Consider the following 19,826-nt stretch of genomic DNA (forward strand, 5'->3'; position numbering starts at 1 on the left):
AATTGTAAATGTATATCGGTACGAATACATCAATATTTTATAGAGTTGCTCTCTGTTTTCTATGAAAACAAACCAATTTCAATTAACGAAATTTTGGAGTGAGAACAACCCATTTCTAGAGTAAGTAAGGAATTCTATAAGAGTACATACATGTATATAGAAGATAAAGTTAATGCAAAATAAAATGAGAAAAACAATGAATAATACAAAAGACAATTCTTTCCTAAATTAATTAAAATTGTTAAAATCTAGTTCCTGAATGGTAGTATACTATCTTGTAGATATTTAAAGGTCACATTATGACATGCGAATGAAAAATAAATTGCTAAATGTGTTACGCACATCAATTACTGATTAATTAAATTACAAATCAATCATTCATGACGATAACCACATGAACCATCGGACGAATATTGATCAATAAATATAATCTTTCATTCAGTGCCCCTTAAAACTAACTTAATTAAACAGATATGCATTTTTCATGTACATTAAAAGGAATCATAACGATCGGGGTGAGTTTTTTTTAAGCCGATTTACTTACTGTTATTGGTTTTCAAGAGATAGATATACACTTTTCTATACTGTTAATTAACGACCATGTTAAAGATTTAGTTCAATTTAAACATTAATATATAAAGTGATCATGTCAACACTCTAGCTATACATCAATAATTTAACTTGCTTTTATAAACAATACTTCGTTAGAATTTTTTTTCTGAATAATATTGATAAGATTTCATATTTACTTGTTTAAAATATTGACCAAAAAGCACTTTGTATATTCATTTAATTTCATAAACGTTTTCATTTAAAGATGTTTTGCTTTTGTTTTAAACGATCATAGATTTATAAATGAAAACGTTTCAAAGCAAAACAAAGTCTGATCAATAATTGATATATTTTATCAATATTTTTTTTTATTACCGCCATCTGCATGTACATCTGCAACATCTTAAGTAAATGCTATGATTAAGGCTAATAATAAAACTGCAGTTATGGTAGTATTTTAAACTTTAATTCATGGAAATGATAACTTTTGAATTTATGAAAAATTGTGGACCGACCATTTAACTTTATAATATTAAGCGTAAAAGTTTATGTTGATTCGATTGAGGTTACTGCATATATATAAGCTTGAAGTTGCTGTGAATGTGTATCGTTTACTTTGTAATTTCTTGGATATACCCGGTACGTTTTTCTAGTCAAAGGTGATATGAGTGCTACGCAATCACTTTTTATTATTCCCGGAACATCTCAGCCTTTTACGATGTAAAGGAAATATTGACACTAAATTAAGAAGACATATTTTTTCGCCGTCTGATTTTCTGAATTGACTTATGGAACTTTGTATAAAGGTTGGCATAATTTTGAATCATAAAGAAGAGAAAAACCCCACATCAATATGAACAAATTTGGACTCGTCCTTTCTATACTACAGAATTAAAAGACAAGCACATTGTTTCTTTCGTTGACAACAGTGACACAGGGATTATATTATCTGTTGCAACGAACGATATTTTGCGACGAAAATAACTTGGGAAGGGGTCTAAAAATATTTAAATTGTGTTTGAGATATAAACTATTTTTATTTTGCTAATTGTTAATGTTTTATCTACATTTTACAACACCCTGCTAAATATCGAACAGAGTTCACAATCCCTACCCTATGCATGTCACAACTTACCGATCCATCCTTAGTCAACTATCTGCATTCAATCTATTCTTTATAATATTTACCGGCAAACGGATTCAATCCGAAAGTTTCGCATGAGTCACATGTAACCGGCAAACGAAGTCAATCTGAAAGTTTCGGATTATTCACATGTACTTAATATTGGGAATAAAATTCTTCATATCAATATTGCATACGCACTCCTCGTTAATGACCATCAATAAAAATTAATAACAAAAGCTAGTTATAAACTACAGAAATAGTCTATATCATTGTATTTTTTTTTCTGCGGAACTGCCATTGCTATGGAAGCCCTGGAAGGATATTTCCTGGCTTTTTTTTATAATTATGGTTTATTTGTTAGGATACACTTATAAATTCTTACTAAGAGCGTCAACGAGTACTCGACTTTCGGTTGGTTGAAACGATCATCGACTAAATCTTTTTTGGTAGGAACAATATTACAAAATGTTGTGAATTCTTCTTCGTCTGTACTTTCACTGTCGTGTTTGATAAACTGAATGATTTTTTACTATGTCCATGCTGTCCTCTTTTTTAATTTGTGACAGTTTTTTCTACGGGAGATGTCAAATATGGCCATATAGTGAACATACATGTATATTCTTCAGGTCACTTGAGTCACATGAGTAACAAATTGCCGTTGGTCGTGCGTTGTACGTTAATAGTTTTACGTTTATAAATTTATCCTAAAAAACAACAATCTTATGTAAATTTTCAATTATTTTGTCTTTACAATACTTTATATGGCTATTCAATTGTACTTGGATGACGGTAGGTGCCTGTGGGTCTTTTGTTACAGTGATGGAGAGTGTCCTTTAAAGTACCATTTCATTAAAAAGTAGCTGAAATTAAATAACAAGATATAATTCATGCAAATCGTTTTTATGTTAGGTTTGGATCGAAATTATCTTTTGTGTGGAGCAGCTACTGCATTTGAATGAATGTTAACACTGTAGATATGAAAATGTCCTGACATGGTAATTTATCAATTCAATAGGATGCAGAGTCAGAAATATAAAGTACCCCTAGTGTTTGACAATATTATTTCCTTAATTATTCTGTTCCCTTCTTATTATTTTATTTACAAGTTATAATCTTATGCATGCACATTTTAAAATATTTAATAAAATTAACACCTTATTGATTCTCATTTGTTTATTCTTATAACTTAATTTGTTATAACTCTCTCAATGTTTTTTTTTTCATTTATAAATATATGAATATGATTTTTAAAGAATTGGCCAAATCTAGCCACAAACTTAAACCTCCTCATGACAGGTCCGTTTATATAAATTTGCATGGAACTAAAGGGCATTAAGGTTAATTTCTTGCTTATGATTATAGGTAACCAATATTTGGTTTTTGTCATTGTTTCATGCTTTTATTTAGATTTCATCAGAAATCCCTGCGCTTTATATTTTACTTATTAAAATATCAAGGTGCTCTGGAATATATGGACGAAATGTGGTGATAACGAACAGTGTTTAAGATTAAAATACAATGCGATGAATAGAGATTTAAAACATACTCCATTGTATAATCATGAATACAACTTTTAAAATTATTGAAAAAGATCTGAAACCCTAACAAATATTTTGAAATAAAACCGAAGCTCTTCAAGGGCTTCCGTAATTATCTTACATGTCAAAACAGATCTGCATTTCAAAAATGCAGAAATGGTATCTCGTTTTCACTCCGCTTGCCATCATTTCAATAGGCATAATACTTCAAGTGAAGGTAAAATCCATGGATGCAACCTATGTAAAGGTTCAGTCTTCTTAAAATCAAATAACAAACTTCTTTTGAACAAAATCGTCTTGAACCGCCAATGGTGTATCTTAAACAAAAGCAGTGATTGCTGTACGTTTAACTGTCTACCTCATTTCGTGTTTTGTGGAAATATATTTCAAAGAAAGTAACTGATATCTGTAAATTATTTATTCACCCAAAAATCTGAATTCTCAATAACTGAAACTTGTGTCAAACTTCCTGTTTTTACCAGAAGACAAAACCACACTTAATCATCAGAAGTTTTGTCATTTGTGGTGTACTTCAAATATTTGTGAATTGTGAGTTTGTATTTAATTGGATAGGAGCTTTGTTGGTCCGATCATTTTTCAATGAGTAAGGCAGATAATACTGTGATTATAAGAATTATCCTCTAATAAGAAAATGCAACAATTCATCCGTCACAAAAGACAAAAAGCATAGTTTAAAATATAATAAATAAACAGATCACAATACATGTTACTGTGAATAGCTGTAGCGGCAAGTGATGACAATTTTATGCAATAAAAGTACATATTCTACGAGAAGAGTCACAATGGTTGACCTGGCAAGAATCAAAAGATTATAAAAGATTAAGTTTTTATTTTTTACATGAATAAATTTGTTTATAATTTTTACACACATTCCTTACTGTTACCTAGATAAAAGTTCACTTGCATAGGTAAAGATAAAGAGTGATATATACAAGCTCAAGTAATATAAGTATACCAGCCAAAGTTTTCATTAAAGACACCCAAATTAAAATCTTGCTTTATAAAGGCATCTACCTAGCAAAATTATCCATGTTGAAAAGATACTATTAAACAAACCTTAATGTGTGTGACAGAATTTGTATTTCCATATATGTTCAGAGCACTAAAATATGTGTAGGATTAAGCACAACCTTGTGACGATTTGTTTTTAAATAAAAATGAATGGTAGACCTCGCAATCGTAATTAACTAAGGGAAGTTGAAAGAACCGATTTATCTGAGCATATATCAAGTAAGACTAGAAGATGCAGCGTTTGCTGTGGACATTTCTTTAAAACTTATTAACGGTTATAAGTTACAAAATTGAAGACGGAACCTTTTTAAGTGAGGATTTATGATGAAATAAAATTTCAAGCATAAATATAATTTAATGGTATTACTATAGGCCTACCCCAAAAACAAAGTTTCTGGGTATATAGGAATTACCTTTTCCGTCTGTCGGTCCGTCCAACCGTCTACAGTATATACTTCTCTTTTGGTTAAACATTGGAAGTTCATACTTAATACAAAGGTTGCTTATGGCCTGAGGGTGTGTCATGATTTTGACCCCAGGTAAATAGGATAAGTTGTGACTGGAAGAAAAATGCCCAAATTTGTGTCCGGTCTATATCTTTCTTATGGAGAAACACTTGAAATTCTTTTTTGTTACACAAATATTGCCTATAGCTTTAGGATTGTAATGAATTTGACTCAAGGTCATTTGGGCAAGTTTAAGGTCACTGGAAGGAAAGGTACAAAATTAGTGTCCGGTCTATATCTTTCTTATAAAAAACAATCTGAAGTTCTTACTTTAAATAAAGATTGTTTTTCACCTGAGTAAGTGTCATGAATAAAAAAGTCATTAGCGCAACTAAGTGGGGATATCAATTGTGAACTTGCTCACAGTCCTCACAGAACTGTCATAGTTAGATCATATTAAGAAAAAAATTGTAACTCGTTCAGTCAATCGACATCTTAATTATATTATTTTTAAAAAAATGTTATTCGTATATACAACGGAGTCTGTCTGGACAACCTTGGGGTCCTGCAACGGTCAGGTGTAAACATAGACTGGAGTCAAGTTATCTTTCTAACAGTTGTATCAACGATTTCCCACGGGTTGTAGACCCACTGCACATTTATTTGGTTCTATGTTTTCATTACTGGTACCCGGCTCATATTCAAAAGTAATGACAGATTTTTAGTGACAACCATTCTTTTTCATGGTGATCTGCTAGATAACCATCTTCATAGGTTATAGCCCCCTTTGCAGTATTCTGAGGACTTAATAATTTCTCTTCACATGTCATTTGTAATTGACTTTAAAGTTTAGGATGAATGGCTGAATGGTTAACAAAATACACATAACATCTACCTTAAATGTTCATATATGATTTGTTTAGCTATAGATAATAATAAATTATTTAGTAAAGAAATCCATATATTTTAACTTTTATATGATATCTCTTCTTCCAAAGGAGATCAATTCAGTCTAAAAGTGGCCACGATCATCGAACCCTCTTAAAACAAATTACCACTGAAAAAAATCTTACAACCATTTAGACTGTCTTCTAATTTTAAAACTATCAGTAACACCCATATTGATATCATTATTAATCCCATCTCTTTTAGACCCTACGTTAATCGGACGATTGTTCTCCATGTTTGCAGAAGCTTGGTTAGTTTCTACTAGATCTAGCCTTTTCAATAGCTTCTATCCTTAACACTTAATCACTCTTAGTAGTAACCTGACAACATATCCGACCTGTGGTTTTCCTCGTTTTCCACAATCAGCCTTGTAGGTTATGTCTGTCAATTTGCTGAAGACCTTAAATAGACCTTGCCTCTTGCTGTTGAGATTTTCCCGTCTGTTCTTAAAGTAAAGTAGACATATACTTGATCATGTGGTTCAAACCTTTGCTATGATTGTTTCTGGTTGTGGCATCTTTGGTGTGAACCATGTGGTCAAAGACCAAGACCACATGGTTCAATGTTGATCTGCATGCCATGATTATATAAGGTAACAGGACAACCATAGGCTATATCGCTCACATGCGCAACAATAACCATAATAAAATCAGCTTTATGGAGTCTTATACAAATAACTAGTATCCAAACATTTTAGTAGAATAGATTCGATATATAAGGTTTTCAAACTTTTGTCAGATGTTCTCATTATTAATCCCCTTTTTGTAACAGAATATCATAGCCTTATACATGTACAAAATTGAATATTGCAGATCTCGAGATTTTAAACATATACCAAACTTTAAACCCCTTGTAGGGCCCAGAAATTGCCTTGAGGACACAGTATAAACAATAAAGAATTTATGTCAGGATGCTTGAGTAATGCCATAAATAATACTTTTTTTCGAAAAAAGTTTTAACGATGTTTTGATGTAAAATTTGACCACTTAATGTGGTCCATTATTTAAGCGTGGCCATTTGAGATGGTCACCATCTCAATGTTCTCTAGTTTACAATGATAACATATTTAATGTAAACAAGAAAAAAAGAAAGAAAAGAAAGATAACTCCTTCAGTGGTTATCAGTACAATTTTTAGCAACTGTTGATTCGATAAAAAGGAAGTAGAATTATCCTAAGCAGATTAAGCGATTAAATTACGATTACTCTTCTTTCTATTACCACAACCTCATCTTCGTGCCTGTAGCTCCTGGTCTGAAAAAAATGGATGTAAGACCCGGGAGCTACAGTTTCTTTTGTGTAAAATATTGCAAATTACACCGCACAAAACATGAGCTAGTTTTGGAATCATAAATATTTCTTTTCGTTTCATTTTTATGACTGATACATGTTATATTTTAGACATCATCATCTAGCAGTGCATTTGGTTCGGTTTTGAAAGAAAGTGTGAAAATTGTTGACAACTGTCCTGACAGTAAAGAAAAATGGAGAGAAGCTGCAGATAAAATGAAGTGCGCCGAGTTTGCTGGAAATCGCAGAAACCCTGAAAAGTTCGTTTATCACTGCATTATCAACTCTTTTGTAAACCAAACACAAGAAGTATGTGCTAAAAATGTACTGATATTTGAAGGTTAGTATAGCATCTGTTTTTACTACTTATTATAACTAATGTTTTTAATTATGGGTGATCCAAGTTAGCTAATAAAATTCTGGCATTTTACAGGTTCTTGTGCAGAGTATAGTGCCAGCGCCAACAAAATCCAGGGGAGCCATCATGCAAAATGTACGAATTTCTCTCCCCCATGTCCTGATGTATATAATTCAACACAAGCTTACAAATGTAAGTTTTCAGACATTTAAAATATTCGATCTGTATTTTAAAATCATGTGTGTCACTAATGTGACTTTCTGCAATATGTTTTTGCCCATCATCGTTGACATAGATTTAAAGTTTTTTAGCTTCTCATAAACTAATAAGGCTATATGACCTTTTGTGTTTAGCATCTAAATGGTCAATAATAGTGTTGGGTAAAATATAGGTGCAATTTAAAAAAAAAATCCTTTCTACTACTATCGAAACGTTCTGCTGAGAAGTTAAACACATAGTTTTAATGATGCTTCTACCAACATTGTAAAATGTTTAGTCCTTGGGTAAGGGGTTCATCCATTAGGAAGGGGCAGATATAGTCATGTAGTAAAAGTGTATTAAATACCGGAAAATCTCTTATTAACTACCATATTAATTTGATAAAAAACCTACATTTATTATTCTAAAGTTCATGAAGCTCTTTATCAATATCATGAAATTCATGATCCGTGGGTCAGCATGACCATATAGTGAAAATATGTTGAATCTTTAAAAAATCGTCTCTGCTTCCGTAGCAAAGTGGGAGATGATTATAATTTAGATGTTGATATAGTATTCAACCAAAAGCTGCTAAATTCATGGCCCCTGGGTCATAGGTTGAGTCCTTGGGAGGCCAATTTGGCTTTATTCATTTATTTTATTAAGTCCCAATTAATAAGAATAGTTAATATGAATATTTTTAATGCTTTGTCAAATTTTAAAAGTAAGTTATCGAGTTAAAAGCGATTTGAAGAAGTTAGAATTCTCCGTTTCGTAAACAAAGCTTGAGTCTTGTTTTCGTTTACAAATACATGTTGTATTAGTATAAATTTCAACTTAATGTTGTATTTTGTTGTTGATAAAATTATTTATGAACGTAAATACTTTTTACCACAAGTTATTTTTTCAAAGAAATGGGAATTTTATTGCTTTACATTATTTGTAAACAAATATAATATTTGAGCTTTGTTTACATCTCAACTACTTCTTTCCTCTGTATCCAACCAGTAACTTGACTTCTAGCATACAAATTTAGGCGTATCAGTCAAATTACACGTTAACCTTTTTATACATAATAATTTTTTTTTTAATCTCTTACCTTGTTTTAGACCCTTTAAACACTAGTAAATATTCTCATTTTCTACAGCAGGGGGAGATAATATGAATGCATTGTTATGAAGTCCCTTAAGCACTCTACCAGGTCAGCTTTTAATTCTGGCCAATCAGTTTTTGAAAAGTAGATTTTCAAAGATTTTTCTTGATATACATGTGTTCCTATGTAGAGAATCGTTCCCTGATTGTGACCCCTATACTACCACTGGTATCATGATTTAAACAAGCATAAATTTACACTTATGATGATGCTTCCACACAAGTTACAGCTTTTCTGGCCGATCGGTTTCTGATGAGACTTTTGAATAATTTTCTCTATATATTCCTATGTAACAAAGTCGACCCCGCCTCCCCCATTGAGGCACAATCATACCCCAGGGGGATTATTTCTGTATGTATTCCTATTTTCAAATTCACCCCCTCCATCATGGCCAAACCTTACCACAGGGAATTTAATCATTCAAAATTTACCTCAACCTTAGTATGTTTCCACACCATTTGCAGCTTTTCTTGCTTTCTCTCTATGGTTTTGGAGAAAATGTGTTTAAGAAATGCCAAACACTTTTTAAATTATTTTCAATTATTTCCCATTGAAAGAGGGCGTGGCGCTTCGTGTTGGAAAAAAAATGGAAACCCCTTTACCAAATGATAATTTGTGCCAAGTATGGTTGCAATTTTTGTCCAGTGGTTCTGGAGAAGTCGCAAATGTACAGTTTACAGACTGACAGACGGATGCTGGACAAAAAGTAATCATAAAAGCTCGCTTGGGCTTTCAGCTTAGGTGAGCTAAAAAGAATAGGTGCTAAAAATTGTACTTAGGACATTATTATATTTGTAATAAGAAACATGATCTAAAAGATCTACAAAAACATGAATACATTTCATTAATCAAACATGATATAATGATTGAAATATTTTCTACAAAATATACCTTATATTTTAGACCCAGGATGCTTTACTTTGACGAACAAGAATCAAACAAAAAGGTAAGCTGAAAAACCCTCTTCATTTTTTTTAAAATAAGTTAAACATTAAATATCGAAAACACATACAGAAAATGAAGAGTAAAATGCATATGATACTTTATCTTTTCAGGACAGGAGAAAATGCTAGTGCAGAGCTGAAACCAATCTTTCATGTTATTTTATGTTTAATGACTATTGCCTTAGTCGTCAACCGTTTTATGAATTAAGTTTTATTTCCAACTTTACAACTTTCAATTTTATAAATTTTATCCAAAGATGCTTGTACAGAACATTAAAAAAAAGTAATGCCCATATATCTGAACAGTTTCATCGACCTACATTCAAAAGTATAAAAAAAAGATTTCTCTATTTAAAGGGGCATGGTCACGATTTTGGTCAAAAATTATTTTTCCGATTTAATTGTTAACAATGCTTCGGCAAGGCATTTTTGATAAGCAGCTAAAATATGAGTGTCATTTGTTGAGTCATAAGCAAGTTACATAGCTCACAATTATTTGCTATGTAAACAAAGCTTTTGTTTACATTTTGAACGTTGAAGAGAAAATTCCAGGTTTAGGCCTAAAATAAATGTTTTAAACGTTAGGAACTGTTTATTTATGCTTAAAATGAATAAGAAGATAGATATATCAGGTTAAAAAAGATTGTTTAGTGGTATATTGAACATATGTAAACAAAAACAGGGCACGAGCCTTGTTTACGTGACAAAAACTTGTGGGCACTGTATCTTGCTTTTAACTTTACAACCGACTCTATAATTTTGGGTAATCATTACAAATGCATTCCTAAAGCATTGCAAATAATAAAAACAGAAAATAAATTTTGACCAAAATCGTGACCATGCCCCTTTAAACGTCTCTTGTTGGTTTCAATACATGGCATAAAAGAAAATACCTACTGGGATTTCGCGTTGAAATACGAACGGATAGAAAAAAAACCACGGATAGAAAAAATATCGGCCGCTATAATGCGGTTGGTCATATGACGTAAAATGAAAAAAAAAGAGCTGTGTATTATTGCGGATCTATTATAAAAATGCCTTTGTGGGAGATAACCTGTATTTGGACGAAAACAATCATGCACATTTTGTATTAAAACGTAGTACAAAAGTTTATCTAGTAAATAAATAATAACATTGAATTTCTTTGCATTTAATCATCAAAATCAAAATTAAAAAAAATGAAACTGAAAGAGAAAATGATTATTTTTATATGTTAGTATTTGGAATCAGCTGACGAACATAAATGTTTTTCGTTAGTAAACAAGTGTTACAGTTGTTGAGTTTTAAAATTTTATTAATAATTTTGAATATTTTTTCCTAATCTTTAAAATCGTTTCATGTTTTATTCACTTACATTGCCGTATGCCTGTTTACATATATCTGTTAACAACTAAGACCATCTGAATGTGAATCAAGTATCATTTAAAATATTTAATAAAACAAATGGATGAACAGTTCATTGACTTTTGAACCAATTTTTTCTTGCAAATAGCTTAAAGATATCCTTTTTTGTTAATGTGGCTTTCTTCAGGAAAAAACAGGTGACATATCAAGGAAGAAAATTTTGTATGTTTATTTCTCGGCTGACTATGGTTAGACACTTTGACACCGAAACATTATTCATTTTAATTGACATTTCCTTTCCACTACAAATACAGAGTGAATGCAAATTTTTGAAAGAAAATTTTATCTAGTCGTTCGTTTTTTGACTTTAACCTACCATGTGATATTTACATTATTAAATATATCTCGATTTGAAAAGCAATGCATTGCAAATTTGCATAGAAACCTTACCCTATATGGTTATAACTATAACAGCATTGCAGCTAACGAAAATGGATGCTTTCAAACTCGTGTAAAGCATGAGTGTTCTTGCGTTATGATATTTTTTTTTAAGTATGTAGCTATATACCAATTTTTTTTATTTTTTCTCAATTAAGCTTGCTTATTGATAATCAACGAAAATATCTTTAAAATTGCTGGAAGTCATCTGGAGTTTTTTTAATGTGCATTCACCAGCGGTCCACGCTAAATCACGGGAGGCTCTTTACTTAGCATGGTTTGTTTATGTGTCTATAATATCACATTTGCACAGATAAACCCAGAAACGATAATACAAATACGTGTAAATGTTGAAATTTGCAATATATTCTATTCATATATATGAGAGAAACTATAAAACCAACTTAGTACCTATTTTTGTCTTCATGATTGCAAAAATTATTTGAAGCTTTGTATAAAATCACACCATATTTTTTAGGAGAATGTAGATAGAATGTTCTATCTCTAAAATGATAAATGTCCTACGGACCCGGTTTAACGTGTTCTGTGTACTGTCTCTACGCACAGCAATTACATGTAGCTAAAATAAAATTGCTATTTACGGATATTACGTTCGTATAATTCGTTTTCAAAACACTGTAGCTGAAATATAAGACTATATTGTGTAAATTAGTTTTCTTTTTCAACTTAATTTTTAACCGGAATTTCTTTAAAAAAATTCTGATTTTTTTCCGTAACAACCTGTGTATTTTCCAAAGCACTTCTATGGTTGTTTGAGACTTTGCAGTGTTCTCTGCAAATATTTGAATTAATCTTAAAACCAAATGTAAAGCCTTGAACAAGTTTTTGTCTGAGATGAGTGTCGTAACCATGCAGGAAATATTTACTTTTATTGGTGTAGGTAGCTTTGTTTTGCTGCCATCCTCTGAATGTGTAAGTGGCATGACCTTTGCCTTATTTGACACACTGGTGTTTGAGTTTACAATCGGAGAGGTTTTGGCAAGCACCCGTTCTGCAGAAGGCCCAGCAGTATCCGGAGGGAAATTGATTTTGGTATTGCTGGGCCCGCTTTTGAAAGGGAGAGTTTGAATTTAGTTTGTGTGTTTTTTGAGAGATAACAACTGAATTGTGGGTAGCATTGACATTCTGATAAAATGCAGAGCGCCAAAATTCTTCATTAATTATAGCCCAATCAAACATCATCATTTTGTGCACCTTACGAAAATTTTCGTAATAAGACTTAGCCATGGGAAAACCAAATTGTTTTGACATTGCTCGTATGTTGTAAGCATACTTAATCAACCCTAAGGACAACTCTGGAGATTTCGCAATAAACAATGACATAAAGATGTCAAAAGCTGTTGTCCATTGATAAATGGAGAAAAACTGTTTAAATTTGACATTTGTTGAAATTTTCACTGCTTTTGATTTAAACCAAATTTCATCATCATGTTGATTGTTAAAATTTGGCAACAAATGCGTCAAATCTACATAGTTGTCAGCCCAAATATCTCTTTTTGTTTTTTCACTTACATTGAAACCAAGAGGCAAAGAATTTTTCAATAAGTAGGTTGTTGCACAACCTAATGGTGAACTGTCAATACCTAGAGACTTTCTGCTGCCACTGTTGATGAGCAAGGAACATTTGCAGTCCCGGTACCAAGTTAATGACTTCTTGCAAAAAGTTGATGCTGGAAGTTGTCCTACATCAGTGGCTCCTCTTAGCTGTGAAATGATTGATGACGCGATTTCATTTGCTGACGGTACTCGCTGGGCTTCATTTTGTGTTGTCAGAGATAGGAAATGATTCTGTACAGTCAGGGGTGGATTAGGGCTTGAGTTTGATTTCTTTGGTCTTGACCGAAGTGTTGAATTGGTTGTCGCAGTGGAGTCTCTAGCTTTCTTCCTTTGTTTTGGCATGTTTCTTTCAATTAACTACAAATAGGGATATAATAAACAATAGCTGTTAAGGCCATTGCAAATTTTTTCTTTGTTTAGCGTCCACCCAAAACTCAAAAACCTATCTTTCTATCAGGAAAAAACCCACAAACCTTAAAAAAAACACAACTTTTAAAGTTCAACAAAATTTAATTTGTTATATATTTTGAAGTATTTTCTTCATTTTGTAACAAAAATAACTAATACCTACTACATGATTGCCATTTTGAATGTTGTTATATTTGATTTCTGATCTGGATTTAAATGTGCGATCCTGAGCCCGACATATGAAAAAGCGATCTAATTTTATGAACAAAAATTGTGGTTTTTTTTTTAAATGTTTACATCTCAAAACCTATCCGTCCGCGGACGCTAAACATAGAAAAAAACTTGGAATGGCCTAAATGCCATACCTGAATATTGAATTGTGCACTAATAACTAGATGCAAGGATATAAGGTTTTAACTTATCAGTGTCTTAGTTCTATCTTACAAGACACCGTTGTATAATCCTGCAATAATGATGCTTGAACAGTAACACATTAATTGTTACCATTATAACTAGGAAAGACCATCATGTCAGTCAAATACCAATATTACTGTACTACGAAATGGTGTGCATGGTGTCTTATGAAAGAACTGAACCGATGAACTTTTTTAAAAAAGTAACCATAAAACTTAAAAATGTGAAGATGTTATAGAGCATAATGATTGACCACGACCACAAACTAAAACTTAACCATACGCAACGTAAATGAAATTAGCATGACTGAACCGTAATCAAAATGTGCGCAACAACCATTTAATTAAAATACTTTGTATAAGGATGCATAATGTCAAGATTTGAAAAGCTATATATGAATGATAGCCTTGAAAAGAATGATACAATATGTACCGGTAAATGTGTATGATGGCTTATATGTTGTCAACTATAAATAAACCATATGCATAATGATGCTAAACCAGGTACATATTGTACCATATATGTAAATACAAAACACACTGAAGAATTTGACCATTAAGTATAGAAGACCACATAAATGCCCCTAATAAAAGAATAAAATGTAAATACAAAAAAGAATGTGTTTGATAGGCTTATATGTTGTCAACTATAAATAAACCATATGCATAATGATGCTAAACCAGGTACATGTTGTACCATGTATGGTGATATATAAACATACTAACGAGTGTGACCATTAAGTATAGATGACAACATATATGCCCAGGCTACTAAATGAATAGCAGAATAAAAATGTAAAAGCACAACCGTATGTGTATGATAGATTTTTATGTTGTCAACCATAAATAAACCATGTGCATAATGATGCAAACAAAGTACAGATGTATCATGTATGTAGATATATAAACACGCTGTGACCAGGTTAACAGTAAAACCATGAAACATGTATAGTCATAACAATAGGATTCAGATAGTTTCATTATTGATTGTAACCAAAATTATTTGTTGCTCTGTATTTAAACATGAGGCTAACCAACTATATAACTAAAAATGGACTATCGTACGAAACACATAGTAACTGCACATCTTGATGAAACATGAATGAAGTCGATACAACACTCTAACCCGAATTTGTTTACCTTCTTTTGAACGAACAGACTGCTGCTCGAATGCTTTTTGCATATATCCACATACCATCATCATTAAGATGTTCTTTATCCGTTAACAAGGACTCGGTGTTTTTCCATAATCCTCGATGCTTCCAGATGGAAATATTGTCTCGCTCTTTGAACATCGTTGTCAATTGTTTGTTAACTTCAATGACCTTGGCATTGTAACGAGGATTTATCCCATCGGAATACCTCGGCAGTAACTGACCAACTATAACATGAGAAACATTATGTGCAACTAGTAAGAATTCTGCAAACGATCTTATATCACGCGCTAATTTTTCCGCATTTTCTTCTTGACACAAATAATTTCCACCAATCTGAAGGAAAACTGAATTTGGTTGATATGAATGAAAAACTTGCATAAATCGTTCCGATTGAATGGATTTTTGACCCGGCGCAGTGTTCCCCCACCTAATCCCGCAAATTGAACCTTAATTTCTGTACCATCGACACCTAAATTGTACCAACCAGACCTACGATTTTGAAATTGAAATGACTCTAAACGATGAATAAAAGAGTGACCCACAATTAGTACTCGATAAACCATTGTTACAAATGTAATTGTAAGCAGATAGGTAGATAATATGGGTGGCCTATACCTTCTACGTATTGAAATTTCTCCTGTAATCCAAGATATCACGTTCGTAAATTGGGTATAGTGGAGATCACAAAGGATAAGGTTAAACAAAGTTCATGAAAATTTTTTGCGTCTAGCAGCCAGAACAGAAAAAATAATAATGAGATGATATTCACATATGACATGATACATTACGACAATAATTACATAATGAGATTCGATGCTGGACGTGTTAATTGAACTATGGTGAAAACATACTTGACACCTAACACTCGGTGACCCTGGTGTGCGCAAATGCAAATTACAGACTATCAAACAACCTGGGTAACTTGACCATGGGGTGTTAATGGATATACCCCCGGCATGCGTACATCTGCTTATTATACATTTATAATGCCAGCTTGATTTACAAAGAGATATAAAGTTGACACATACATCCTATGAATAATTACACAATTTGTTCCCAAAAATGTTTTTATTTACAATAAAATTAGTTTTCTTTAGTGATAAAAGCTTCCTTTTCGCAGAAATATCATATCACTTCTGCCCTTGTAGAAGCTCTGTTGCCGTAAACATTGTTAAATTCTTCAAAGAATTTCCATCTGTTTCTTTATTTCCTTTCTGGCTGTTGTCATCTACTACTTTCTTGTAAGTTTTCTTAAACTTTTTCCACTTGTCTTTCACTTGTAATACAGTCACAAATATGTTGTGCGAGTTCAGTATTTTGGTTATTTGGCCCCAAATAACGTCATTGTTTTTAACATCATTAAATTGTTCTTCCATTTCCAAACGAAGTTGCATCAAGTTTTTCTCCTCATCTTCTTTCCATATATGAACCTGCAGAATTGGATATTAGATAAGTTTAATTTGGTTTGTTGCAAAGCAGTGTGTGGAATTCTATAATTGGCATAAACATTTCATCCGAGACTTGTATCTCATTATTGGTGCCAGTGGTGTTAAATTTATCATAATGCTCTAATGAGGGGGTAAAACATTTAGTTGACATATCAAAGTGTTTATTATCTGAAAATCCTTCATTGTTAGAACTTTTTTCGGAACTGTCTGAAATCTCGGAAGAGGGAGTGGATGAATGTGAAGTGATACTGTATATATTATAAAACAGTTTCTTAACTTCTTCTTTATTATATGATAAAGATTCTCTTTCATATCCAGTTTTCCATCCACGTTGGCATTATGTCCATAGAAATTCTTACAAAATTTTGTCAATGCATGTACCTTTACTGCAAAAGGGGAAGTCTCTGAGCTGGTGCTTGCTATATTGGTGTCGGTAGATTTTGATCATCAGCAAAAAATAAAGATCTCTTTTTATATATATTTATATTTTTTTTAACAATTTTTTATTAAACTTAAAGTTTGAAAAAAAAACTTCCTCCCTCCCTTCTGGGTCTAGAAACCTCCAGGCAGCAATTCAAAACAAACATTTTTTAAAGGATGGCCTGACTACTATACTTTCATTTATGCATTATACTGGCGTGCGACCAGTTCTTGCCAAGTACCATTTCTTGCATTGTTACATCATTTTATCAACAAATAAAATTATAAATAAAAATTACATAACAATGCACTGGCGAGAAATGGTACTCTGCGAGAACTGGTCGCACGCCATTACATTAGGAAGCTAGAGACACCATAATTTTTTCCTGACTTCTTTTCATTCAATAAATGCATCAAAATATGTTTGATCTGAGCACAAACAGGGCTAGGAATATATCTTGCTTTCTGTCGGGAATGATTTAAAATAGAAAAATTTCTGTAAAATATTCATTTAATCATTACCACATTTCTGCACTAAGATATTGACAATGTAAATATTAAATAGCATTATATATTATATTCATTATAGCTGTAACAGACAGGTTGAATGATTAATTTCACTTAAGGTACCTCACTACACCTACACATAAACGTTTTAAGTCACTATGTCACAAGATATCGATTTAAATGTTTTATTAAACCGTTTTTATCGTTCATTTGAACTGTATACTGTCGTAGCTCAGTTGTTAAAGTACTTGGCTTCTGTACCGCAGATCATGAGTTCGAATCCCGTTTTTGTTCATGTTAACTGAATTAAATTTTTGAAAATGTAGTTTTTCATCCAAAATTGCACATTTTTTTACCTATTAGAGTTCAGAGAATTAAGAGAATATTTTACTCTCTCACCAACAATGCCGAAAGACTTTTAAAGATGGACAAATCGATGGTGGTTCGGAGATAACTGCCTTCAGACTGGAAACAGCTGTTTCACAAATACATATTTGTTATGATGGTCTTTTTAAGATTTGTTTATATTTATGTTTAAATTTTCATTATATTAATATATTAATTATTTTAAAATTTTTGTTAACATGTCTCAATACATTTGTATAATATTAAAGTATTTTTATTCTCTCTATGTATGGTTTGTATTATTAGGTTTATGAAATACTATTACTATCATCTGGAAAGAATTCATAATACTGTTTCTTGCACGTGCTGCATGCAAGAACATTAAACTCAGCATTGCATACAAGAAACGCCGTAAAGAACTCAAGTCTTCACCGACTAACGGGTTTTGAAATTGAGTGAAAAGTGAATTGCAGGTACTTGTTTAAAGTTGGCATCAGTGGTATGATAATTAATAAAACACAATTTGAAAACATACACATACTGTCTTCACCCAAAGACATGTGAATACTTTTTATTTTCCATGTTTACCAATTAGTTTTTTCATAACAGGTGTCAACAGCTGAAATAAAGGAAGGGACAACGTATTAACCTGGTGTTGACCTAAATCCTTTTGCTACATCTTCGGCATCCAGAGGAAATAACCGATAGAGTTGTACGACCAACCTCAAGAGTGGTGGACAAAGAAAGTCGTCATACACTCATCTATTTTGACTTGGAGACGACAGGCTTTGGTAGATAACAATAATATTTTTAGAATTCATTGCAGTTTTTTTTTATCAAAACATTGTAGGTAAATATCATATTATATGTAATGGCAATTGAAATATTACAATATTACAGGAATTTCCTGCGATGTAATTCAGTTGTCATGTGTGGATTGAGAGGGCAGTTTTAAAAGGTACTTAATTCCTAAGTCAGCAATCACGGCATATGCAACAGCTGTAACTGGATCGTATGTTGAAATGGGGAGAAGTTTTTTCACAAGTATAAGATTAATAGTGTTTCTGTTGTAAGGTGTTTACAAGATGTTACTCAGTGGTTAAAACAGTACAGAAAACCATTACTTGTTTGTCATAATGGTCAAGCATTTGATTATATTATATTATGGTCAGACGACACTCCTCAAGCATCATTTTTGTATATCCTCGTAATAAGGAGTTCCAAAAGAAAGATCCGGGATTTCATCCCTTTCTGTGCTCTACTTCAATTGAGAAAAATTTGTAATTTCTCTATGTAAAAAGTCGCAGAAAAAATAGAAAAAAATTATAGAAAATTAAGAAACGTGTCGTCTGACCTTATATAAAACTTGTCAAAATAATTCTTTTTATTTCCAATTAAAGTTGTTGTTGATAGTTCATATGTATTTAGAGAAGCTTTACCAGACAGGGAATAATACAAAGTTGAAGCCTTAGTTAGAGACTGTATGTCCATGTCCCTTTTAGCCCATTCAGCCATTGAAGGTGTAAAGGCATCGGGGTCATTGGTTTTGCATTGTAAGATATGTTTTGATATGTTTTTGAACAATAGTTTACGCATATAGAATGTAACATCTTCCATACACTATCAATCAAAAACAAATGAATGTCTCTACAACCACTGTCAATTGTTTTTTAAACTACATGTTTAAGAAAATAGCACATTCTGGAGTGTCATACCAACACCAATAGATGGTATATGAATAGAAGGATCAGAGGATATAGAGAATATACTGAGTGAGACAAACTCTGGCAGTATTGATCGGGCTACCAAAACACGGTCCATTTTTTCCCAGATCATAAATAATTCTCAAATTAAACATATATTTCTCGCAACCAAGAATTAAAATTTGCTGGGTTTTTCTTCTCTACAAATGTTTAATGTATTTTTATTTCTTTTTTTGCGTTGTTGATGTTTAATACAGACGTAATTCAAATATGATATATAGAGGATATCTATATTGTGTGATTTTATATTTGCTTTATCCAACGAGTTGAAATGGTGTATATATTCGCGAGGCTTGCCGAGCGAATATAACCATTTCAACGAGTTGGATAAAGCAAATATAAAATCACACAATTATAGATGTTCTATTTATCTCATACAATTTGATTTATATTATGAAGCTTTGAGACAGTCCCTTGTGTGA

At 32.0% G+C, this 19,826-nt stretch overlaps 1 protein-coding gene and 1 long non-coding RNA gene across 3 annotated transcripts; both read left to right on the top strand.

Annotated features, from left to right (window-relative positions):
* The first annotated feature begins 404 nt into the window (after positions 1 to 404).
* LOC128169889 (uncharacterized) lies at positions 405 to 11,386 on the top strand. 2 transcript variants are annotated; one of them, XM_052835926.1, is made up of 5 exons: positions 405 to 515; positions 7,042 to 7,270; positions 7,364 to 7,423; positions 9,543 to 9,585; positions 9,695 to 11,386. In XM_052835926.1, exons 1-5 carry the CDS (start codon positions 474 to 476, stop codon positions 9,789 to 9,791), a joined length of 471 nt encoding a protein of 156 aa, XP_052691886.1. In that variant the 5' UTR covers positions 405 to 473; the 3' UTR covers positions 9,792 to 11,386. The 2 variants fall into 2 exon arrangements, with proteins under 2 accessions (XP_052691886.1, XP_052691885.1); XM_052835925.1 differs by having other exon boundaries at positions 7,364 to 7,480; positions 9,695 to 11,381.
* Positions 11,387 to 17,950: 6,564 nt separating this feature from the next.
* LOC128169891 (uncharacterized) lies at positions 17,951 to 19,618 on the top strand. The gene is made up of 3 exons (XR_008241624.1): positions 17,951 to 18,114; positions 18,251 to 18,432; positions 18,542 to 19,618. It is a non-coding gene; the product is annotated as an uncharacterized LOC128169891 (long non-coding RNA).
* The last annotated feature ends 208 nt before the right edge of the window (positions 19,619 to 19,826 follow it).

The sequence above is a fragment of the Crassostrea angulata genome, unplaced genomic scaffold (genome assembly GCF_025612915.1).
Source record: "Crassostrea angulata isolate pt1a10 unplaced genomic scaffold, ASM2561291v2 HiC_scaffold_248, whole genome shotgun sequence".
In the NCBI taxonomy this organism is placed as follows: Eukaryota; Metazoa; Mollusca; class Bivalvia; order Ostreida; family Ostreidae; genus Magallana; species Magallana angulata.

Bases quoted from the DNA above. Each gene is read 5' to 3' on its own strand.
- LOC128169889 (XM_052835925.1), top strand. From the start codon at position 474: ATGCATTTTTCATGTACATTAAAAGGAATCATAACGATCGGG. The intron at 516-7,041 runs GTGAGTTTTTTT...GTTATATTTTAG, and splicing joins AAGGAATCATAACGATCGGG to ACATCATCATCTAGCAGTGC. The intron at 7,271-7,363 runs GTTAGTATAGCA...GGCATTTTACAG, and splicing joins AAATGTACTGATATTTGAAG to GTTCTTGTGCAGAGTATAGT.